General features: G+C 39.5%; 1 protein-coding gene across 1 annotated transcript in view; it reads right to left on the bottom strand.

The window, feature by feature from the left end:
• THEMIS (thymocyte selection associated) overlaps nt 1-23,543 on the bottom strand; it is a 72,792-nt gene that overhangs the window by 38,515 nt on the left and 10,734 nt on the right. The window contains exons 2-4 of the mRNA XM_051792157.1: nt 17,683-17,841; nt 9,327-9,785; nt 5,584-6,629 (exon numbers count right to left, since the gene is read on the bottom strand). Coding sequence (XP_051648117.1) covers nt 5,584-6,629; nt 9,327-9,785; nt 17,683-17,841 — 1,664 coding nt within the window. The remainder of the gene's footprint in view (nt 1-5,583; nt 6,630-9,326; nt 9,786-17,682; nt 17,842-23,543) is intronic.

Here is a 23,543-nt window from a genome sequence, read left to right as displayed (position 1 = left end):
CTGGGGAACGCAACAAAAGCCTGTGTGTAACTTGCGATATCCCTGCAACCCCTTCTCCATTATGCCTGTGACCTTGACTTCAGCTCACTGCATGAGAGAAGAGAAAGCAGTGGAGATGTGTTGGGAAGAAACAAGAAACAGGAAAAGGTAAGCCTGTTGAAAAGCAGTAAAGTGGACTGGACAACCAATGTCATGTAAGTTAGGGGGAGTGAAAGGTTACATGAAAACTGTAGTACAGGGGGGGTTAAGGTACATGGGTCTGGGGGAAATCAGACATGTGGCACAGGATGGGTGTTAAGAGGAAAAGGAACACATGGCACAGTGTTGACATGGTCCTCAGAGAAGTGAGAAACTGCAGCACAAGGACTTTGAGGGATCTGGGGCCTGATTCACCAGGTGAAGCTGCTGTGGGGATGGAATTTTGAGAGGCTTTAGGAACTTGACCACAGTGACAGCATGGGGTGGCCCTCAGTCTCTAGGGCTGTGCTTCCAAACTTCACATGCTCCTTATTAGGGACTTACAAAGGTACTAGAAAGTGACAAGGAGAAGCAATGCATCGAATGTGGGGAAGGAGAGAGAGTGGAAGGTGAGATTCCAGGGAGAGGGAAACCTCCTCTTAAGTGTGGACAGAGAAAAAGAGAGGAAGAGGGACCACAGCTGCTGCCTCAGCAGCCACAGTGTCAGAGAAAAACCCTCCTTATGTTTCCATATGCACATTTCTGCATCTGCTAATGAACCACATTCTTCTTCATTTCCAGAGCCAAAAGATTGTTAATTCCTAAAGTCTGTTGTTACCTATTTCTTCCTGGCTGTCCAGTGTGCATTTTCAAACATGCATTTGTTTAGGAAGGTTAGTTTCTTGTTACACAGCAGAAATATTTGTGTTAAATCTACTCCATAAAAATTTGTGTTAAATCTACCCCAAAAACGTCAAAAATGTTCTGGAAGCAGAAAAGAAATAGTTACGAGGAAGGAAAGGAAACACTGCAGGAAAACTCATTTGCTGAGAAATGCAGCTTATGTCTTATCAACTTAATTCCAGATAAGTCTTCATTTTGCTGTGAAGACAGATGCGATAAATATGTTAATGGCAGATTTTGATAGTTCAGTTTGTAGAATTGCAAAGCCAGATGGAAGTGATAATTTTTCTTTCATTTTAATTTTGAAATAAAAAGCAAGAAAGCAAGAAAGTTCCTGATATCATAACACTGTAATGACTTTTGGAAGGATAATGGACCCTAGCACAAAATGACGATTAACTATCATGCCCTGATACTCCTATTTTATTAAAATCCAGTTTCCCTGGCTAGAATTCTCTCCTGCCAGAGACGAGCAGATTGCTGCCTGAAACTGACTTTTCCAGTACCACATTTATAAAGGTATTTAGGAACAATCCAACTGCTGAGTATTTTACTGATTCTATTGTTGCTCAGGTTAGATACATGACTAAACATACCATTGAAAATAACATTGGATGGAGCTAACCTCTCTTTATCAGGAGTGAAATAGTGCCTTTTTTTGTCCCTTAAGTAGTGCACTTAGTGCACTCAGGGTACTAGAAGTACTAGGACTAAACTGTGGCTTTTCATGCATTAAGATTGCATTTATCAAAATTTGGTGTGGGCTCTTCTTTGTTTCAATTTAATACAAAACCATTGAGGGGTATATATTAGCACCTTCTTAAATCTGTAGGATATTTACAGCTTCAACTAATAGGCAAAGAGAAAGCCAGAAAACTTTTGCTGCTTGAATGGGAGGAAAACACGTAGCAGGTAAAAAGGAAATTTAAAAAACAATTTTCAATGGAGTTACTAAGTGAAAACTTGGTTTTGTTATATTCATAGTGGTGGTTGTAACTGTGGAGACAGAACAGACACATCTGTCTTGTTCCCTTTAAACGAATTTTCATTTCAAGAAAGTGAGGCCCTGACTGGTTCCTCTCCAAGGAACTTCTCTCTAGGACCAATTTGGCAAGAAAGTGAGATGCTCCATTCTCAAATCAGTAGCATTAACTTCTAGGGTTTTGTTTGATCATTCTCACTTTCTAGATAAGCTCACAAATTTGGAACTGAATGACTTAAACCATTTAATTCAACATGTCAGTTAGATCCCCTTGTGAACTTTATTCCAGCAAGGAAAATGTGGATTTCTGGTGAATGACTGCTTGTATCCCATATTTTACAATAAGACAAAGGGTACAAGTTGCTTTATCATCCTTGTCCTCAGTTGGGGCTGCTTGTAGGTAGAGGTGATATTGGTTATTGGATAAATGTCTTCTATCTTCTATCCATATTAAATTGATATCTGCTATATGAGATCAGATTAATTTCATCATTCAGTACGAGCTGTTTTGTTTCATTTGTTTAGTTTACACATATTTGCTTGTGGTTTGTTTATTCGATTAGCAAGTAATACAAAATTGCAAACATATGTGATCTGTATGTTTCTTACTCAAACAATGTTCGTATGAGAGAGAAAAGGAAAGTCTATGATGTACTGTGGAGGGGAGAAGAGAGATCCCCAGGCTTTGAAAGGGAAAGCTGTATCAGCAGGACCTGAGCCAACTTAATTACCACTGTGAAAAAACTCAGCAAAGTGCTTGGTTAATGTAGCTATATTATGTCTGAGAATTCATGTGTTATCTCTGGACTTTGCTGAACTGTGCAAACATCCATTTCTCTGCAGCACTGCACCTTGCACACAAGTGCAGGCAGTTCTTACACTCATCTGAGGTTCCAGTCTGTGTTGGCTGCTAGTCTCGTACAATTCAGTGACTAACATGACCAAAAGTACACAGTGAAGCATACAGTCCTGCTCCTGGCCCTAGGGTTCCCCTACCAAGGTCAGAGAACAGCAGGAAGAGACAGCTGGAGCCTCTCTGCCCTCATGGCCTTGCTCTGAGCTAAGAGGCAACCAGAGCACAAGCTGTAGCTAAAGGTGACCCACTCTTGCAGATTATCCTCAGGTATTGGCATAAAACAGACAGATCTTAGTCCTCTGAGGACTCATGCAGCAGCAGCATTAAATCCTGGAGCTCCAAGCCAAGCAGAGCTTCCCAACTGGTGGGCAAGGAAGCCATTTACTACCCTCCAGCAAGCAGCCAGAGCTCCCCAAGCACCAGGCAGAGAGCTACCTGCAGGAGGAGCACGACAACTCATGCAGCACTAAAGCTTATTCCAGGCTGCCACCTTGTCAGGCTTAAGTTCAGCTCGTTAGGATGCTCATCTGTTATTTATGTAAATAAGCCTATGCATAGTCACAAATATGCAAAGAGGGCTGTTTATCAGTTTGGCACAATTTCCAACTTCAGACATTCCTGATGCATGTAAAAGAAAATGTAGTCTCCCCTAATGCTGCAGAGGGGCCAAGGCAGAGCCAAGCTGCTACCATCCACGTCCTCTCAGAGGACTCATGGTGCTTGGGATAGAAAAGGTAATGCATTCCGTGTGACTTTAAACGCAATATGTTACAGCTCAGGATGTTTAATCTAATGAACGAGGGATCTCTACTTGTTTCACTTTCCCAGGGAAGGAGATTTGCAAATCTGCATAATCTAAGCATTCTGATTGTACTTTATTATTTATTTATAACAAATATGTGACAAAAAAAAAAGATCTTCTGAAACAGTGTTTGAATTATCTCCTTCATCTGGACAGCTGCAGTCTAAGGTTGCTCTCCCTCATGAATGCACGAGGAGGAACCTCATATGCGAAGGAACCTCAGCTCATCTATCTCCTGCTCATTTTGCTCTCTCCTCACTTCAGGAAAATATCATCTTCTGCATGAACCTGATCTGGAAGCAGCATCCCCCTGCTTTGCTCCACACACAGCCATCACTAACTGCAGGAGGTCTAAGTTCTCCTGACAAGGGTACCAGAAACACAACTTCAGGGAATTTTTCCCCAGTTCTGTACCCCAGAACAGTACCAGGTTGATTGCTTGCCTATTAGCTCAGAGACCAGTTTCTCATGTATCCTGCCTCGCCTAACAGGATGGCTTATTTAAGCTGCTGCAATGTTCATTGAACAAATTAATAGAAATGAAGTTTCTGCACAAAAGATGGGAGAAAATGATATACCTTTTTATTGTATTACCCTTATCTGAGGGACCCCCTTATCCATTCACATCTCCTGTGGTGTGTTGTAACCATCTTCCAGGATCTATGTGGAGCTTTGGACTTGCATGTAGTCTTGGAATTGGCATGAGGGGAGGAAAACCTCCAGCACAGAGAGGTACTCACAAATGCTGCCCTTTCAGAGGGACTCCAACTGGACTTTAGTTTGATAGCAACAAAAAAAAACCCACTTTCTATGAACCCCTCAAAATATAACTACATGAGTTACATTGCATTTAAAGAGTAGCACAAACACAACCCAGAGACCTGAAAGTTTTTCCCTCTTCCCCTGTAGGGAATTTTTATTTGCACATGAGGTCAACTGCAATCTAAGTTAAATACCTCCTAGACAGTGTCTCTCATTAAAGCCCATCAACCAGCCTTTGATTCTTTCAATACAAGCAAGAAAATTGTGGTGGGTTAACCCCAGCCAGCAGCCAAGCATTCATCCACATGCTTGCTCACTCCACCATGACATCAGGATGATGATCTCATCAGGAGAGAGAAGACTAAGAGCAAAAGCAAGAAAACTCGTGGGTTGAGATAAAGACTTTAATAAATTAAGGAAAGAGGAAAAAACCCCACAAAAACAGTGATGCAAAGGCAGTCACTCACCACCTCCCACAAGCAGACTGATGTCTGGCCAGTCTCTGAGTTAGGCTAACTTCCTAGACCAATCACCCCCTCAGTTTTTATTTCTGAGCATAGCATTATATGCCATGGAATATCCCTTTGGTCACTGGGGTCAGCTGTCCCATCTGTGTCCCCTCCCAACCTCTTGTCCAACCCCAGTCAACTTTCTGGGGGAAGCCCAGGAAATAGGCCTTGATGCTGCGGGTGCACTGCTGTGCAATAGCCAAAAGATTGATGTTGTCAACCCTGATTAAGTGACAAATCCAAAACACAATGTGTTCCCTTAGGTTAAACATGAATAAAATTGTCCTAGAAGGGACACTTCTTTCTTAACATCAAGTGCTTCTAAAACGACTGCCTTTTTTTTTCCTTTCCCAAACTTATTTGCCACTTAGGTAAGTGCAAACAATGAATTCAAAAATTTCTATACGACCTGTCCTTATGGGAACTTGAACTTAATTCTGCCATTTCCAGCTGAGCAAAATTATCTTTACATCATGAAAACATATGCTTCCCCTTAATAAAGATTTAAATACAGGCACTTCAAGTCTCTCCCTTCAGTTCTACAGTGGTGCAGTAAAGGATTATCCATGCAAAACTATACAGCCAAGATTTCTGCTGTGAGCTGGCATGGTTCTGTTGTTTTTCATGGATCAATTAACACACACTGGAGATTTTAGCCATTCTTGTCTATAATGGCTAATTTGCCTGTTACTGGGAGCTGAGAGACATCTGTGTGCATGCTGTAAGGATTCAACAGAGAAATGAAGACTTGAAACCCACAGAACATGACCTGTGATTATAAGACATTCAAAGACAAGTTGTGATACCTTACCTTTGGAGCCTGTAGTACATCAGACACATCTTGCTTAGTTACTGCAAAAGCAAGTTTGGGGGCAAGTGTTGTTGGCTTTTTGGGAGGCCTAGGTGGTGGATGGAGGGTTTGGTTTTCATGTCTTCGCACCATATAGTATTGCTCTTCACTGATCTCTTCCACTGTTGTCTTAGTCACAGGGGGTACAACTACCTGGACATCTTTGCTGAGCAAATGGACCAACATGTTTAAGCGATATACGGGAATCTCCCAGCTCTCCACTGGATTGGTGGCACTACTGATCAGCAAGTAAGAGTCTGTGATTTCCTCTTCAAACTGCAGACCAGGCACTGCAGCCAAGACATCTTCCTCAATGGAAAGGTCTCTCATGGACACTTTGACATTAAAAGGCAAACGGAATTCTTTGCAAATCTCAGAAAGGTGGTACCGTTTCTTGTCATGAATCACTTCCACAAAGCTGCCTTCCATGTACATAGGGAGGAGTACTTTTTTATACGTATCACTTAGTATTTGCTCACAAGCTAAAACATCTACAAGTTTCTTTCTTCCCTCGTAAAGAATTTCACTAGTCTGGCACTGCTGAACTAGAAATTGATCTCCAACCGAAACAGAAAAAAACTCTCTATGAGGGGAAGCAAAGGCTTTAGTTGCTACAACATGAAGCTGTTCCTTTTCACTTCTTGCTATCTCTAAGTCATAGGCAGTTGGAAGCTCACGAGGTCTTCTCTTGAACTTTCCTTTGTAGCTCATAGGGATTAAAAAATGTCTTTTGGGAGAATCACTTCTGATCTCAGACGCTAGGACTCTTGCTGCCTGGTACTTTTTGTAGATGATAATCTCTTTCCCTGTAGACAATAAATTATAAGGGTTTTGGCTTCCTGAAGGCCCTTCCATTATCTCAGCAACCATAGGAAACTCCATGCTTGTTCTCTCAAATACATCTTCCAAAGACAGTGGCTGAAGGAAGGAGCTAATATCATAACAGTCTGTAATATCCTTGACCTCAACATCTAGATCTGAGAGGATATGAACTATATCCTTTCGAACTGCAAAGGAAAAGAAAATAAATACTTCAGGGTTTGTTTTCAAACTGACATTGGAATAAAATACATATCCTGTTGGCCAGATACTAAAAGTACCTTCCCTGAGATGTGCTGCCCCATGTGTAAACATGCACCATGAGTAAGGCCAGAAAAGTCTAACCGTTGTAATTTGAGATATATGGTTATCAGATATGCATAAGACCACCCAAAGGAAGAGAGAGAATAAGGTATATGAGTGAAAGAAAAGCTTAAGGAAGAGGAATGGGAAAAATATCTAGTTCACTATTTTACCCACAGCACCTCCAAATTTAATCAGTTGTTTATCTTATCAAAGATATCTTTCTTGGGTACTATTTCTATTCTTTAATTTCATAGTAACTTATGGTTTCTATAAAGAAGTGAGTGGGAAAACATGCTTAATAAATAAGCACATTTGAATCCTTTAGCACATGTTGTTGCCATGGCCAGTCTGGGAGAAATAAGGTGTTTTGATATTTATAAGACTAATAAAAACATCTGTAATTACTAGGAAATAATATCACAAAAAAAAAAAAAGAAGGCAAAACCTTTCTGTAACAAAGTCTAAGGTTATTGTTTACGAATTAGGACATTTTACTATAATGCTCCTCTGTGGAAATCCTTGTCTGCATCATCTGGTTTTATTCACTACCAGAACTGAGCCATTGAATTTAACCATCTGTCAGGGAACAACAGCACTTTTATCACAATTGAACTTGCAAAATTTTTAATGCAAAACTTCCAAGCATAAAGCTGACTATGAAATTAAGGCTTGTTTAAGAATTTGGCTCCAAATCAGTGACACCACAGATCTCTGACCAGGGCAGTAAAATTTAACAAGCAAATAATATTTAATTACTTTCTTCAATAATACTTATTCTGCATAGACCTACACACATGGATAGTATATCCTGGGTTCACATTTCCTTGTAGCAGGACATACTGATATTTTATACTGCAAAGTTGGTATAAAGTGTATTTTATATGAGAGAGTTCTGTGGCAGTGATTCAGGACCTGTTTGTTCCAACTTTGCTTTTGACACCTTCAGGTGACAAACATCCTAAGCACTTCAAGAGAAAGATAACCAAGGAGAAACGGCTAGTGAAAATGAAAGTTTTCTAGGAGCATTTGGGGAGTTCCCCACACATAACTTGTTCATTATTAAGGATGAGAAGTATAGAGGATTCCTGCTCACAGCCTGTGAAAATGTAATCAGTTATCTCTCTTATCAGGAATCCTTTTTATTGAACAGTGGATAGTGTTTCTCATACTTTATCTTGTGTCTATTTATAGTTCTTCTAAAAATGGTGAAAATCCATTTTTCATGGTCCACAAGAAAGTAGTTAATCATGTACCATGAAGCCTACTCTTCAAGTTTGTATTAAACAGTTATTTAGGACACATTTCATTCTTCTTAAAGGTTGAGAACACTACGAAATATAAAATAAAAACAACAAATACAACTCTCACTGGAATAACTCGTTGGAAGACAAGTGAATACCAAACATTCTGCATCTTCTGAAAGTTTTTAGGGACATTAAATTCCTATTGATTCTGCACAAATATTTAAATGGGTATAGAAACATACCTAAGTGAATGCAGCTTCAGGAGATGAGCTAGATTCCTGAATCTAGCTGGAGTTATAGCAAATGGAGTACTTTATCTTGTGAAGTATGTTTTCCAAACTCACACATTAAAAATCACATAGCAAGCACATATTGTATGATAAGCATATAACAACTACAGTATAGTGTGTTAACAGTCTCTGCCCACTTTTATTTCTTTTTCTTTTATCCATTTTCTTACATCATTTAACAGAGAAAGCTCAATTATGAAAAGATTTCCTACTTAATATCCTCACGAATGACATATTTCTGTTAGGATTTAATTTCTACGCAGCTCACTAGTTTGGTTCTAGTAAATACAACAGGCAGCAAAACCCTTCCAAAAGCTAAGCTACTATCCTGCAATTAGAACTCAGCTGTTTCAATGTTTTAGTGGAACAACTAGAACAGTGTTAATGTGCCATGGATATTTTTGGGTTTTTTAAATAAAAACTCATAACACAAATTACAGCTTTTAAATATATTGGGTTTGTAATCTTTCTGTTTCCTCAAACCTAGAGGTTTCAGAAATTGTCCATGAGTTTCTTCTGTTTATATTCTTTTGATATTTGTTTCCACAATAAAGTAAAGTAATATGATTTTTTTTTCTGTGGCATCCTCATTCTGAAAAATAAATGGTGATTAAGTGTATTGCAACATATATGTCTATATTCTTTTTCTACCTCCTTAGCCATAGCCATAAATGTTTATTTGGCTTCTCCATGGCCAAAGCCTGAGATGCAAAGAAAGAGAATCGGACAACCGAACAGAATTCCTAAGCTCCACCTTTTCACCATGTGATATATTTTATTTGCAGTGAGGATTTAATTGTAGTGATCAGTAAAATGATAACAGAAAAAAATTCAAGGTAACAATCTGAATTAACAGATGATAAAGGAATAATAAAGGTAATATTATTTTTAACTTTCTTCATCTTGAAACTATCATCGGTGTCAAATATGGATCAGGAATTTCTGATAAACTGAATCTTTCCTGGCTATTTTAAGCAAATGTTGTGTATTTAAGGGTACTGTGCTATACCAAGTTCAACAGAACATGATTTTGATTCCTACTTACATTTCATTACTGCCTGCACTTCATAGACAGGCATGAGAATCAAGCAGCCATCAAAATTCTCAGGAAGTGGATTAGAGGAATCCCACGTATGTAAAGTATTGGAAAGTTTGACAATCCGTTTTCTGCACTTAGGGATTTTCCATTCTGCAATTTCTTTTAGGGTGTATATCTGGTCATCTTCGCACTCATAGAATTTTCCTTCTTGCGAAAGAGGCAAAGTAAAGGAATGAATCTGGTTATTTCTGACCAAGACACAGTTCACAGCCATTGTTCCACTGACGTCTTCCACCGAGTTGAAGGTGATCTGCTCACCATGTTTGATTGTGAAGTTTGCCAGTTTTATATCCTCAGGGCTGTAGAAACACGGATGGCCAAATCTTGTTGGCCCAATAGAGACTTTTCTAGTGATTTCTTCAATGCTGACATATGGAGTTTTATCTGCCACAACCTTATAAAGACCTAAGAGCAGAAAACTTGCATTATAAAAAGGGAAATATACAAAGCAAGTCACGCCAAATTTTAGACTGTGAGCATAATAAAAATGGGGAGCAAAGCACATCAGACAATTCATAGATGACAGTTCAGTTGCTAGAAATCTGACTCTACAAAGATAATATCGGTTGCATGGTACAAGGTACAGGCAGCTGGCATTAACCCTTTCTACTCTGCATCTAATTTCTGACATCCAACATTTTTCTGCCCACAGTTAATTTTTTCTTTGCCACAGAATAAAGAAAAATTATCTTAAATTTTTATTTGTCTTCTCAGAAAGCCAACCTTTAAGAGCTAAATGCAGATATGGTACAAGGAAGAGCAACATTAAAGTGATCAGTGAATGCAGGATAAGTTTCTGCCTAAACATCAGTACTATATTACCTTCCACACACAGACGGGGGATTCCTAGACAAAGTATGCTTAAAGATACAACACAAATGAAAAAGTAGCACCTACAGATAAGAAAAAGCAAACAGATTTTAGCATATCTGATAGCTCAGTGCACCAGCTGGATTAATTCAAAGGCTGAGTGTTGCAGCACTCCAACCATCACAACGCAATTAAAATGTTGAAGTTCTGCAAAGCAGAAGTCATATCTGAGCTTCCCTATCCCCTAGGGACATTATTATTTCATGTTAATCACGCCCCTTGGAGCTGTCTCATTAGGAGTTTGCATTGCAAGAAAAATGTGTACATTTCTATATTTGTGTGAGTGTTTTCATGAAGGAAGATGAACTGGAGGGTTTAGAAGACTAAAATGCAGGGCTTAGCTGAACTGTGTGATTCAGCTGTCTTCTTCACAAGGTGTGGCAGCATTGTGAATGCTGCCTCATGGAATTATAGTGCAGCTTCCTGAGACAGACTCGCTTCTGAGTGAATACGACTGAGCATAGAGGTTATTGTTAGGCCAAGTTTGCTGACCACAACTTAACCAACAGCTACAGGTACAGTGATAAAGAAGCCAAGCTCCCTTGGAGATACTGCACCTTTTCTCCCTTTTATCTCCCAAAGCCAACTAGCAAAAATCCTATTAACCCACTGCTCCACACTTCTGCTCCTCTGGACTACACAGAGGGTACTTTACTTTGGCTGTTAAGGAGGAAGTACGGGATGAGGAATCAAGGAGTCCTGGTTGGTACCACCAGAGACTCTTTCACAGCAGCTCCAAATCTCAAGAGTAGTTATTTTAAGCCATGTCTATAAGGTTTTAAATCCAACTGCCTGCAGCCACTTAGTGTGGGAACTGGGTTCACACTAGCCATGACTCCCTTCTTGTGGGAACCAGAATGTGAGAAAAGTGCAAGATGTCCCAGCAAATACTGAAATCTCAGCAAGGTGGGATGCTGCAAAACACACAGTTACTGCAAGATCTTGGGAAAAAACTCACTCCCTTCTTTACACCTTCCCTGACTGTGGGATTGTTTAAAAAATTAGATTAGGGGATTGCTTTGGTTAAAAATAAGCAATTTGCTTATTTCCTCCCACACCTCTTCCCTTACTACTGACCACAACCAACACAACTGAGGGGCCTGCATGGAAGCAGGTTCTCCCAAAGATTGTATTCCTTAAAAAGAATATCAAACCATTACCTCCAACACAACAGACTTTCCTTTTTTTTTTGTTTTTTTTTTTTTTGTTGTTGTTGTTTGTTTTGTTTTTTGTTTTTGTTTTTGTTTTGTTTTGTTTTTGTGTTTGTTTGTTTGTTTGTTTTGTTTGTTTTGGTTTTGGTTGTTTTGGTTTTATTTTGGCTACAAAATAAATGTGATTCTGGTTTTACTGGAACAAAACCCACTACTTTCACTTCATAATTCTGGCACCGTTCTTGTTAAAGGAGATGTTATTAAGATTCTGTCTGTTGAGTTGCTTTTAACTGAATTTATCACCCGATTGGGCATGTTTGGTTCTGGGTGTCCCATGAGGCCACTAGTAACTGTGGGAACTAGCAGCTCTGAGGGCCTGTTAGCAGCCTGAAGAGTAATAGTCTATTTGATCTTCTGCAGAAATAGTCACTAACTGTGCCTATGTCACTGCTTTCTGCAGTTCTGTGCCTTCACAGTTGTCTGTATGAAAGCCAGTTTTTCCTGTGTAAAATTAGTACCCCTGTGTACATACATCCTCTGTATGTCCTGTTCCCCAAGGACATACATACATATATGTCCTTACTGCAGCACTGCAGGAAAAACTCCAGGCTTTTTCCTGGGCTGCAAGGAAGCCACATCCATGAATGTAGCTGCACAAATACAAAGTACAACTGCAACACACTTTTCTTTCCCACTGGTAGTTGTAATATTTCTCATAGCCATTTTTAACACAATTATTAGCAAGGAAGCCGTCCACCCCAGTCCTAATCACTACTAAAGTTGTCAGTGCAGATGAACACAAACAGGTTCATCAGCATTTAGAAAGGAGCACAGTGTGGGAAGCACCAATGACAAACTGAAACTGTGGAAAAGACAGTATCCCTCAGTGTTCCAGTTTCTTGCTTTGCAAGCACAAGATGGGTATCATCTCCTGGAAGTGCTGGGAGAAAGCAAATATTCTCAATTAAAAAATATATTCAAAGTAGTTATGATGTGTCCCAAAGGCAGTAACTATGCTTACCCATCTGTGATACAGGAGCACGCATATTTTCCCTCACAAAACCTCCAGATTTGCATTAAAATGCCTCCATAAATTGTGCTTAAAAAACACTTCCAGTTGAAAATATTTTGCAATGTACAGGTAGAGGAACATTCTTTTCCTCTATGGGTCTGACAGTAGTCTCAGGCTCTACTAATTTTGCTGGGACTACAGAGTTATTTGTAAGCCAGCTATTTCAGCAGCAAACCAATGAGCATCCTGAATTAGAAAGCAGGTTTCACAGGAAGCATAATTATCCAATTTCATACAAAACTAGACAACTGATTATCCTCTTGGGCCCAGGCAGACTGATTTTGTCAAGGCTGGGAGCAGAGAAATCTTCACCTTCTGTTCTACTGGTGTTCTTAATTTTGGTAACAGAATGCTTGTTTAGGCAAGTAAAGAGCCACGTGGCCTTGCATACTTAGCTTTGCACTGATGAGATTCCTGAAGTGGAGGCACCTAATAGCCACCTATGAGTGGCTCTGAGTATGCAAAGTTCCATATGCTTCTCCCTCTCTAGAAAATAGGTAAATATATATAAAGTGTTTTTGGTATGTTGGGTGAAAGTGACTGTGGTTCCTATCTAACTCTCATAATCTGCCATGGTATCCTCTTATAAATGCTCTCTTTGCTACTCTCTCTCTCTCTCTCTATATATATAAACAAAACAAAACCACAAGAAACCCAAACAGTATTATCTGGAACCACTCACAATCTTATTAAAATCATTATGAATCAACTTGCAAAACCAAATGTTTTCCAAACCTAAGATAACAAGGAAATTTCCAGGAGGAGGAGACAGATGGTAAGTTTGAGATAGTAAAGTTTGGACATTTTGAGGTCAAACAAAAATATTTTTGTATTTTTTCATAAATCATAAAATGAATAAATCAAATTCACTTAGACTTTCCTAAGAGATCTTGGTGGACTATTAAGGGGTAAACCAGATGGAAATAGCAAACCTGGAAAAAAGTCCATCTGGTTTATCAAGATCTGGCATTACTGCTCCTACAGATCTACTTTCTAAACATAATCTGGCCTACAATCAAAGTGCACTGATGCCCAATGGTTTTGGCTACACACGTACAATAACTACAGGAATATATAACTGTTCTTTTCCATGAAGCCTCTGTACCTAGTGAAATTTCAGTAGGTGAAATGTTAGCCTAGCTACAACATTAATAAGACCCAAACCTAATCAGACCATCATTTTCAAGAGAAGTTTTACCAATTGATGTACAGATTGATAGCGAGTTTGAGAATTTGAGAAAATTATTTTCTTCGGTATGGGAGACAAAACATAGCCTGAGGATCACAAGATTAAATGTGCTATGGGAAAGCATGTTTTGACAGAAGGATACTTTTACCACACTGTAGCCTTCTAGACTTCTGATTTTCAGTCTTAATTAGAGTCCTGAAGGAAAGGACTATCCTTTTTACTCTCTTTTCCTCACAGAAAACTGAGAAAACCAGTACTTAGGCTTTCCTAGTAGAGCAGCAGGTAATCTTCTAGAAGAGCAGAAAGATCATCTGTCCCAGACTGCCAGTTTCTGTTCCCCAAGGTAATGCAAAAGACTGGGTAGAGCACAGTTCCTAACTTCTCTGGAGCTGACTTAATTGCTATCCCTCTTTTCCCTCACCTCCACCACCCACCCTCTACCGCCTCTGCTCCAGCATTCTCCTCTCCCCATCCTATTCCAAAGGCCAGTTCTACATCATCTCTTGTTCAGATGAGCCTCCTAGTTCCTAATCCCTGTTCTTCCACAGATGTGCTGCACAGCCACAGACGAGTCTTCTGTCTTGTGACTCGCAGAGGCTGAGCACTCAAAGGGGACAGTTGTGCTCAGTTATCTGTCCAACCACATAGGAACGAGCAGCGGCCAACAACCAGGGACCACATGAGAACAAGGTCAGTCCAGAAATATTTTTGCAGAAGAAGGAATACAACAGAATGAAATGTAATTGTTTGTGCTGGCACACAGTTCAGATGTTCTGCAAATTACCTGTCTGCTAATTTGCTAGCAGTGAAAATTGTAGTTCGAAATGTGGTTAGATGTAGCCGTTGAAGCGTCTAGAGTAATAGCAGACTTCTTTTTTTTTTTTTACCCAGTGTATAAGCACAGAAAGAATAGCCTGGCCCTCTGAGGCATGAAAAAGAAAAAATTAGAATGAGGATAAAACAATGTAACACAGTTAGTGAACTTGCAGTTGCAGTGGTTTCTCTAACGCAAAGGGCAGATTAGGCCTTTATCAAGGATCTGATTTGCCAGAGCAGAAAAAAAGGAATTCTGTAGGCTGTAAATACATTCAGAAAGACAAAGATTAAGGCTCATTTAAAGCCAATGAGCACAGTTCTTCACTCACAGAGATGCTATCCTCAGAGTAACCTAAATAGGAGCATTGTTTATTTATGCCAGCATGCACACGGTTAAAGGATACATGACACCATTGCATACAAATGAAAACTCATGACAGAGGAATCGGAAAATTGTATCAAAGCAAAAGATTTCTCTGCATCAACACTGGCAAGAGAGCACTGCACGTACAATGTAAATACAGTGTCAGCCTCCTAAAGACCTGTGGATATTTTTATTGAATTAAGTCAATGTCAGTGTGAAAAAGATCATCTGTAATTCAGTTCTGTGCTTTGTTCAGGAGATAGGGGAAAACCATGTTTCATGTATAATGTTTCAGTTAGAATTTAGCATGTGCACCTAATAAAGTGAAAAGGAAGGTCAAGAAGAAGCAGAGACGGGGAAATCTTGACTCTGCAGAGCAGAATAATTCTTCAGCTAAGAACTAAATTAGAGAAATGACAGATTTACATCTTACCAAATAGCTCTTGAATGTATAAGAGTACGTATACAGAGAGAAACAGGAAAGAGGTGCTCCCTGTTGGGCTAATAAGAAGTGTCATTATACACCTCTTCAGTGCTGCTATTCAGCAATACCTGTCACGTGGAGTATAATGATGATAAATTTCAGCAAAACGAACTCTGAATCTATTTTTCCAGTGAAATAACACAGTTTTCTAGAACACTGGTTGCAAGAGTTCGTAACTATGCATGCAAATTGTGATGATTAGATCAAATTTGAAAATGTGCTCAATAGGGCAACAACATCCAAATGCCAAGTTGTAAAAATGATCACTTGAATGCGAACAAATCCTGATTCACTAGGTTCAAGCATATGAAATCACAAGTCATTCTGTTCTAAAGACCAGACATCAACAAATGTAGGATTACTTTTATCCCTCTGTTGTGTTGGATATTTTAGGATTGGACCCCATCTGCCAATTAGGATTTAGAATATGACTTCCTATAGGTATATATATTTTAGAGATAGGAGAAATTTTAATAATAGTAAGGAAGCTTGGATTTCAAGAAAAATACCAAGTATCTTGAGAGTTCACAGGAGAGTCATATTTCAATACCTCTAGATAGCCACAGACAATTAAAATGTCTTTGATCCTACATTTGGGCCCTACTAGTGCTTGAAAATGGCATTCCAGAAAAAGTCTTTTGATAAGTGGTCATATAAATGGTTCTGATTCACGGAGAAAGAAATACATGAAAGTAAATTGAACATCTACTTGAGGGGCAAATACGATATATATACAACTATTTCAGAGAGAAATCTGAAATAAAGTCATGGCAGAAGATATTTTTGTATGGAAATCAGATAAAACATTGCATTCCCATGCACTTTTACATTTTATTTGCTTCAAGAAGCATGTCTTGTCTCCCTCTGCAGAAAAAGCACATACCAGTTTGGACGCTGTCATAACCTAAACCCTTGCATGCACACACTCACATGCTCAGCAAGACATTAGAGCATCAATGAAGTTATTAAGTCAAGCACTCAAACACCAGAAAACATTCATATCATGTTCCCCACGCAGCATTAACTTATCCTCCCATGTGCTTGCAGTACAATACAGTGTTAATTAAATGTTTACATATTTTTTTTTCTACAAAACTGTAGTCTCATTCAGTTCATTAGCTAGACTGAAGGCAAAAGTGAGTCCTGGGTGTGATCTCAGACTCTTGAAGTCTGCTGTGTCCCAGTGTTTCCTACCTGCAGGTGACCCATAACTTCTCTCCCAGAACTAAACAGACTCCTTCCCATATCCCACTGGCCTTATGCTGTTTTCCAGCCTGCTCATCTCCTCTCTTCGAGCAGCTCCCATTACCTCTGCTGCCTGCAAGAGTCCCAGTATAGGAAATTCCCTACTTATATATTTTTGTGTGTGGGTGAGATATTCCTCTGCTGCTGAAATCACCTGCACCTCTGTCTCCAGTCCCTGATCTTTTCATGGCAAGTCTTGATCCTTCTGTTCTGCTCTGAGGGGTCCAATCTTTTTCCATCATTTTCCCAACCTAGTTTGTCTCCTCTACTTCCCACACATGGGATACTCACAGTCCATCACTTCTCCCTCTGCACTCCATTCATTTCCCTTTTTAACACTGCTGGGCCCTAATAGTAGAGGAATTGAGATGAGAGCAGAATGCAAAAATTAATAAATATAATGTGTGATGAACTAGGTGCCCGGGGTTCAGTACTTGGCCAGCTCTCCCTAACAAGTCATCATGGACAGAGGAAAATATATTTCAAATAACAAGTCAGTATCACATGCCAAATTTCAAGTCTTTCTTCCAAAATACGACTATATTTGGATTTATCTATAGAAGAGTTAAAGTATTTTTTAAGGAGAAAAACACATAATTTCCCTCTAATCCTGTTTCCAGGCATGAAACAGCCACTTTGACTATTGGAATTAAAATAAATAATTAAAATAAAAACAGAATGTAACAAAGTATTTAAAATATTGCATCCAAAAATAATAAAATACACATGTAGTAATGGTAAATAAATTATAGTTTGAGCACACAGCAAGGAAAATTTCAGCTCAGATGAAGTTCAGCAAAGTTGGAAGTAAATGAAAAGAAAATGTTTGTTGTAATTCTTAGACTGAATGACTCCAAGTATAGAAAGCATTACTACCAAATATTATAATATTAATCATTTCTATTCAGGTTTAAAAATGAACTGTAAGAGTTGAAATTTAAAAATTAGTTGATTGTGTCTTGTATCTTCTGATAAAACTGTGTCCTTGACAGCGTCCAACTCAGCAGTCGCAACCTCAAATATCAATCAAGACAGCAAATCAATAAAATGAACAAAGGTGATTACTCAGGACTATAATTCCTCAAAAACATGTTTGCATGAAATACTATACCGGGGAAATTTAGTGGTAATTCCACTTTGGCTGAAAACCGACTGACTTCATTATTCTCACAGATACTTGCTATGAGCTTGTTAATTTTGAAGCCAATAACTTTAATGACTTCTCCTGTTGACAGGCAGCATTCATTTCCAAACATCTCATAGATGGAGCCTAAAAAGAAATACAAAAAGAAAGAAAAACTTTATTCAGCTTTTTCTCACTTTGTCAAGAGTCTTGAGTGAAAGCAAAAACAATACTTAAACTATATAAAATAATACTTATCCTGTGATAATTGACATAATTTTAATTTTCTTCCTTAGGGTCACGAGAAAATCCATTTTGTGACTTCAGTGACCTCTATATCAACTCTACATGTACACTGATCTTAGATGCATGTAAAGGAGAACAAGGTCTGAAGAATCTACATTTCTGAATAACCAGACCAAAATGCAACGAGGTAGAGCATAGGATTGGCTGAGTTGTCAGGAGTCGTCTTCTGAAATCAACAGGCAATGGAGTTCGGGCAGACAAGGTGCCTCTGGACAGCACAGGGCGTAGGAAACAACAGACTACAGCAGAAGATAAAAACCCACAGACCCTAGAAAGTGCCCAGGGAAAGGACAGGAGACATCAATGTGCAACCAGCATTTGAGCTTCCTGGAGTAACAGAAGACCTGAAGAAAGTACAAGAAATTGGAAAACTGGCAAATTAACCATGGCAACTTCTGTCCCATGCTGAAACAACCCTACTGATTCTGATCTGGCAGCAAAAAAATTCCTTTTTTGTCTGTGATGTTCAGAACTTTGAGAACAGGAACAAGGTAATCCAGCCAAGCGTTTCAGCATTTCCTCAGCAAAACATGGAACTGCATCTTGCCCTGCCAAAAACAGCCTTCCCTTTTCCATTTGAGCTGTGGTCAAACCTTTGCTGTTTCAGAAGCAGGTGCAGGGGGAGAAGGATAACCAAAAGCCAAGTTATGCAGAAGGCAAATTCTTCTTGGTCTCTGCAGGAGATTAGCAGAAGCTTTCAGGCATGGGATCAATTAACTATATATAAATGCAATGCAGCAGACACATGGTGTTCCATTTGTAGATAGAATTGCATTGAACACAGAATATCAGAAATGCTGACTTTAATGCTAGCTTCAATTCTTCTACATTTCCTCCCAAGAACTTACCAAAATCTGTCCTGAAGTGGTGTGGACATACCCCTTCTGAAGTCTCATCTCAAAATTTCATTTCCCTTGAGTGAGAAACCTTGTGGTCATTTCCACTCTCAATGCATTGGTGAGTGCATTCATTTGCTCTCCTACTAACATTGTTCTGCTACTTAAAATACTTTTTCTCTCATTTCCATTTCTCCCTTCCCCAAGGGGCTTGCAATGTTAATTTTGCCCTTCTCTTTATCACCTCTGAGAAGATGGATTTTCCTTCTCACAATCACTCTAAGCCCCTTCTTGCATCTTGTTCAAAGTCACTTTTTTTTTTTTTTTTTTTAAACCTAGGTAACCAGAATGGTCTCAGGCAATGAGAGATATTTAAAACCTGACCTTTGGCTACATAGTTGTAATCAATAATTGAGTTGGCCTGTACTGAAATATTGCCATTGCCTGCAGAACTCACTTCCCACAGAGAGTAACACTCTTTACTTCACAGCTTTCCTTATAGTTGGTGGGGATAGGGGAGAAAATGAAAAAAAGCAGTTAATTTTTTTTTTTTTGCCAGATGTCACATCAAAAAACCAATTATTAGCTGACTGATCTTCCTAATGTTCACTCAAGAACAATTCCAGCCTGGGCTAATAAGCATCTCTTACTGAGTCTGGGATATATTTATCGACTCTGCTGAAGCACTCACAAGTGGCAAGCACTTGGCTATCACTTTGACCTCATTGGAAGTCATTGGGAGCCCAGCCTGAGCATAACTTACTCTCATTTTAGCCTAAACCCAAAGCCTCTGTAGAGCACCACAAAACAACAGGTTAGTGGGAGTACAGGAGAATGAGCGAGAGTAATGACAGCAACTGGTTAACTGTGCTCTGTTGTGAACACACGTTCAGGTAAAACTATCATTTGCTTGTGCAATGCTCTCACAATTGAGATGGACAAGAGAAGATCCCCAGCTGCTCCTCTAAAGAAGATGTAGGTTTTTAACTCTTTGGAGAAGGAATCTCAGTTTAAAAAAAAAAAAAAGTAAAAAACCATCTGTCAGATGCTTTTGACAGGCTGGATGAGACAACATCCCCTGGTTTCTCTTGCTAAGAACCCTACGTAGGCTCAAGGGGTCTGCTGTACTTAGGCTCTAAACTCACCCAGCAGGCTACTGCCTTTCTGTTGCACACCAGGATGATGATTAACACAGAAATTCTGGATTACAATGCCACACAAGTATCAACCAGAGCCAGGTGAAGAAACATGTTGTTTATGCATGCTTTCAACAATTCTTCTACTCAGCAGAAGAATAAGAAAGCTGCTGTCCTTTAACTGAAAAAGAACAATCTAGTATTCTTCTTGTAAGAATAGTGCATAGTTGTTTGCACTCCCTCCAGTCCCTGAGCAATTCAACATAGACTACCTCAGCTGTCTCCACTGGATATTGCTATAGCTACCATCACTAGGCTGGCTGCTGCTGTAATAAACACATGAGGAATTATTATACGTCTCATTGCTTTAGGTGAGCTCCATAGGATATTTTATGACAGTCGGAAAAGTGTATGTGCATTACTTATTTCATATCAGAGTGAGAGGGAGAGAAAGATTGAGCAGCTGTGAAGAGGGTAATATTCCCTTTGTGCTGAACCACCTCACTCCTCATATCAGACACAGTAGAGATTACAATAAACGAGATATTATTAGATACAGGGAATCCCAAAGGACCCAGTGTGATGAGCTCTGCATTTCAGAAACATGGAAAGATGAGCAAAGAATTCCAATATTCCCACTTCTGAACAAATATTTGTGAAAACCTACTCAAAATGGGAGCTTGTGGCTTCTAGAGGCTTTTTTTCTTCAGCACAGATTTAGATCCAGCTTCTCCAGATTACCTCACTTGAAAACAAGCTCCTAGAAGCCAGTTAACACATGAAAGCAACTACACAGACTAATTAGGGGCTTCGGGCACATTTGTTTTCATCTCTGCTAGACAGCCTTCGCAAGTGCCAGCCCTGGACCTTCACTCACACACCAGCAGTGCTCCTCCATAGGAGCACAGACACTGAACCATACAGGTTCGGTGTCCTCACCGGCTGCAGCTGGTTTGCTAACAACATGGTATCTGGAGCAGACCTGTCCAAACTGTCCCCGAGGCAAGGAATCATAGAATCATCAAGGTTGGAAGAGACCTCTGAGATCATCAAGTCTAACCTTCAGGTGAGCACCATCATGCCCGCTAATACATAGTACGAAGTGCCATGTCTACTCACGTTTTTAATCCCTCCAGGGATGGCGACTCCACCATTTCCCTGGGCAGCCTGTTCCAATGCTTAACTACTCTTTCAGTGAAGAAACTTTTCCTAATATCCAACACAAGCCTCCCCTGCACTGCTTGAAGCCCTTTTTCCTTGTCCTTTTGCTAGTTACCTGGGGGAAGAGACCGACCCTCACATTGCCATGACCTCCTTTCAGGTAGTTTTAGAGAGCAATAAGGTCTCCCCTGAGACTTCTTTTCTCCTGACTAAACAACCTCAGCTCCCTCAGTCACTCCTCATAGGATTTATGTTCAAGACCCCTCACCAGCTCTGTTGCCCTACTCTGGACATGCTCCAGCACCCCAAGATCTTTCTTGTCATTCATTTACCACAACTCTCTGGGTTTGGCCATCCAGCCAGTTTTTTAACCAGTGAAGAGTGCACCTGTTCAAGCCATGGGCTGCCAGCTTCTCCAAGACATTGCTGTGGGAGACAGTGTCAAAGGCTTCACTGAAGTCCTGGTAGACAACATCCACAGCCTTTCCCTCATCCACTAAATGGAGCAGTTAAGGGGCTAAAGCTCTCAAAAAAATGGTGCGATTGAGGAATATTTAACCACTACTTCAGTTTGTAACTGCAACAGAGTGGTGCCACTGAAAAATAAAGAGGGGTGTCAGAGGAAAGTTCTTTTTCAGACTATGGTTAGTTCTGAGGGACTTACACTTTTATCAGGTTTACTTTTCCTCAGACATAGTAGCTTAGCTACAAATTTTATGACGGAGTTTGAGAAGTCCTGCAAAATAAGAAGTATAAACAGCTTGAAAGAAAGTGAAAACATGGATCAATTAGTGATGGGTCTGAGGCTGAAGGTCCAGTTGGGCAATACCCATAAGAAGCTTTTTGTGAATGGAACTTACAGGAAAAATAGGGCAAGATTATTTACAAGAGTATGTAGTGACAGGACAAGGGGGAATGGGTTCAAATTGAAAGAGAGTAGGTTTAGATTAGATATTAGAAAGATTTGTTAGATATTACTGTGAGGGTGGTGAAGCACTGGAATATGTTGCCCAGGGAAGCAGTGGATGCCCCATCCCTGAAGATGTTCAAGGTCAGTTTGGATGGGGCTGTGAGCAACGTCATTTAGTTAAACTCCTGCTCTGGCAGGGGCGTTGGAACTAGAAAATCTTCAAGGTCCCCTTCCAACCCAAAACATTCTAGGATTCTGTGATTCTATGATTCTATGAAGAGAGTTGTTCTACCAAACACTCAAAAAGAGATGATTTGATGACACAAAAATTAGCTTTTGACAAAGCACTCAAAATTTGCAAACCAGGAGAAAAACAGGTAAGTGGTGGCCTAGCACTGTGGAGATGGCAGACAATTTAAAACACTACTAGAAAAGGGTAAAATACACAAGGAAAGAAAATCTGCACTCATGAAAGAGAGAAAGTACCTAAGGCAGACAAGCATATGTAGTACAAGCTGGAGCCTACAAAAAGCATTACATGAAGCTGCAGGCTCTGCTCGAAACATCAAGGGCTAAGATAATGCATTCAGAAAAAAAAATGGATTATAAATGCCACAGTGCAAACCACAAAAGAATGTGCACAGACTAGATGAGCAGGGCTGCCATAGCACCTTGCCTCTCAGAATATTGCATCAGAATGTAACATAGCATTGCTGTGGAAAACAAATGGATCATTCATCTAAGAGCATCCATTCTAGGAAAAATTGAGATGAAAATTAATACTTAAAGAAAAAAAACCATGGCTTTAATTTAAAAAAACAAACAAGAACACAAACTAAGAACCCCAAGAAAATTAAAATCAAGGAAGCCTGTGGTCCTACCATCAAAGAAACAAACATGGGTACATAATCCACTGGCAAAGAAAATGCTTTGTAATAATACCAGTGAAAGTGAACCTCTTCTTGAATTAAAAAAGAGGAAGAAAGAAAAGATTTATTTTTGGGCATCATCAAGAAGAGAAAGGGTATTAAGCATCTAAGAAAGATGATTTAAGTCTTCTAGAAGATAGGAAACCTTTAGCAGAGTAGAAGCAAAGAGTCCCCAACAATCCCAGTACTCATCACCATAGGATGGTACCTTTCATTGCAGAAGAGAAGTTGGATAAATAGCTCATATAACTAGTGAATCATGGAGGTATGTCACCACATTTTCCATCTGATTAAGGAAGTCAGAGGCCAACCTTCAGCAGCTTATCAGTAGGAAAACATATATATGAGTGGATAGACAGATATAAAGATGTGTATATATGTACGTAGATAGATATCTACATAGATGACCATTTTCATGGACAACTTGTAGGAGTTTAATTACATCCTCCTTTACCAGATTAATTTGAAATAGGCCAAGAGGTTGAAAGATTATGAGGGTGAGAGGCTGGGAGGATGATGGTTAACAGACTGAAACCATGATTGCAGAAGTCTCATTTTTATTGATACCTGG

This window comes from Manacus candei, unplaced genomic scaffold, assembly GCF_025592945.1.
Source record: "Manacus candei isolate 608988 ecotype Guabito, Panama unplaced genomic scaffold, ASM2559294v1 h1tg000034l, whole genome shotgun sequence".
Lineage (NCBI taxonomy): Eukaryota > Metazoa > Chordata > Aves > Passeriformes > Pipridae > Manacus > Manacus candei.
Note: the sequence above shows the minus strand (reverse complement) of the source record. Positions and strands in the feature narration are given on the sequence as shown.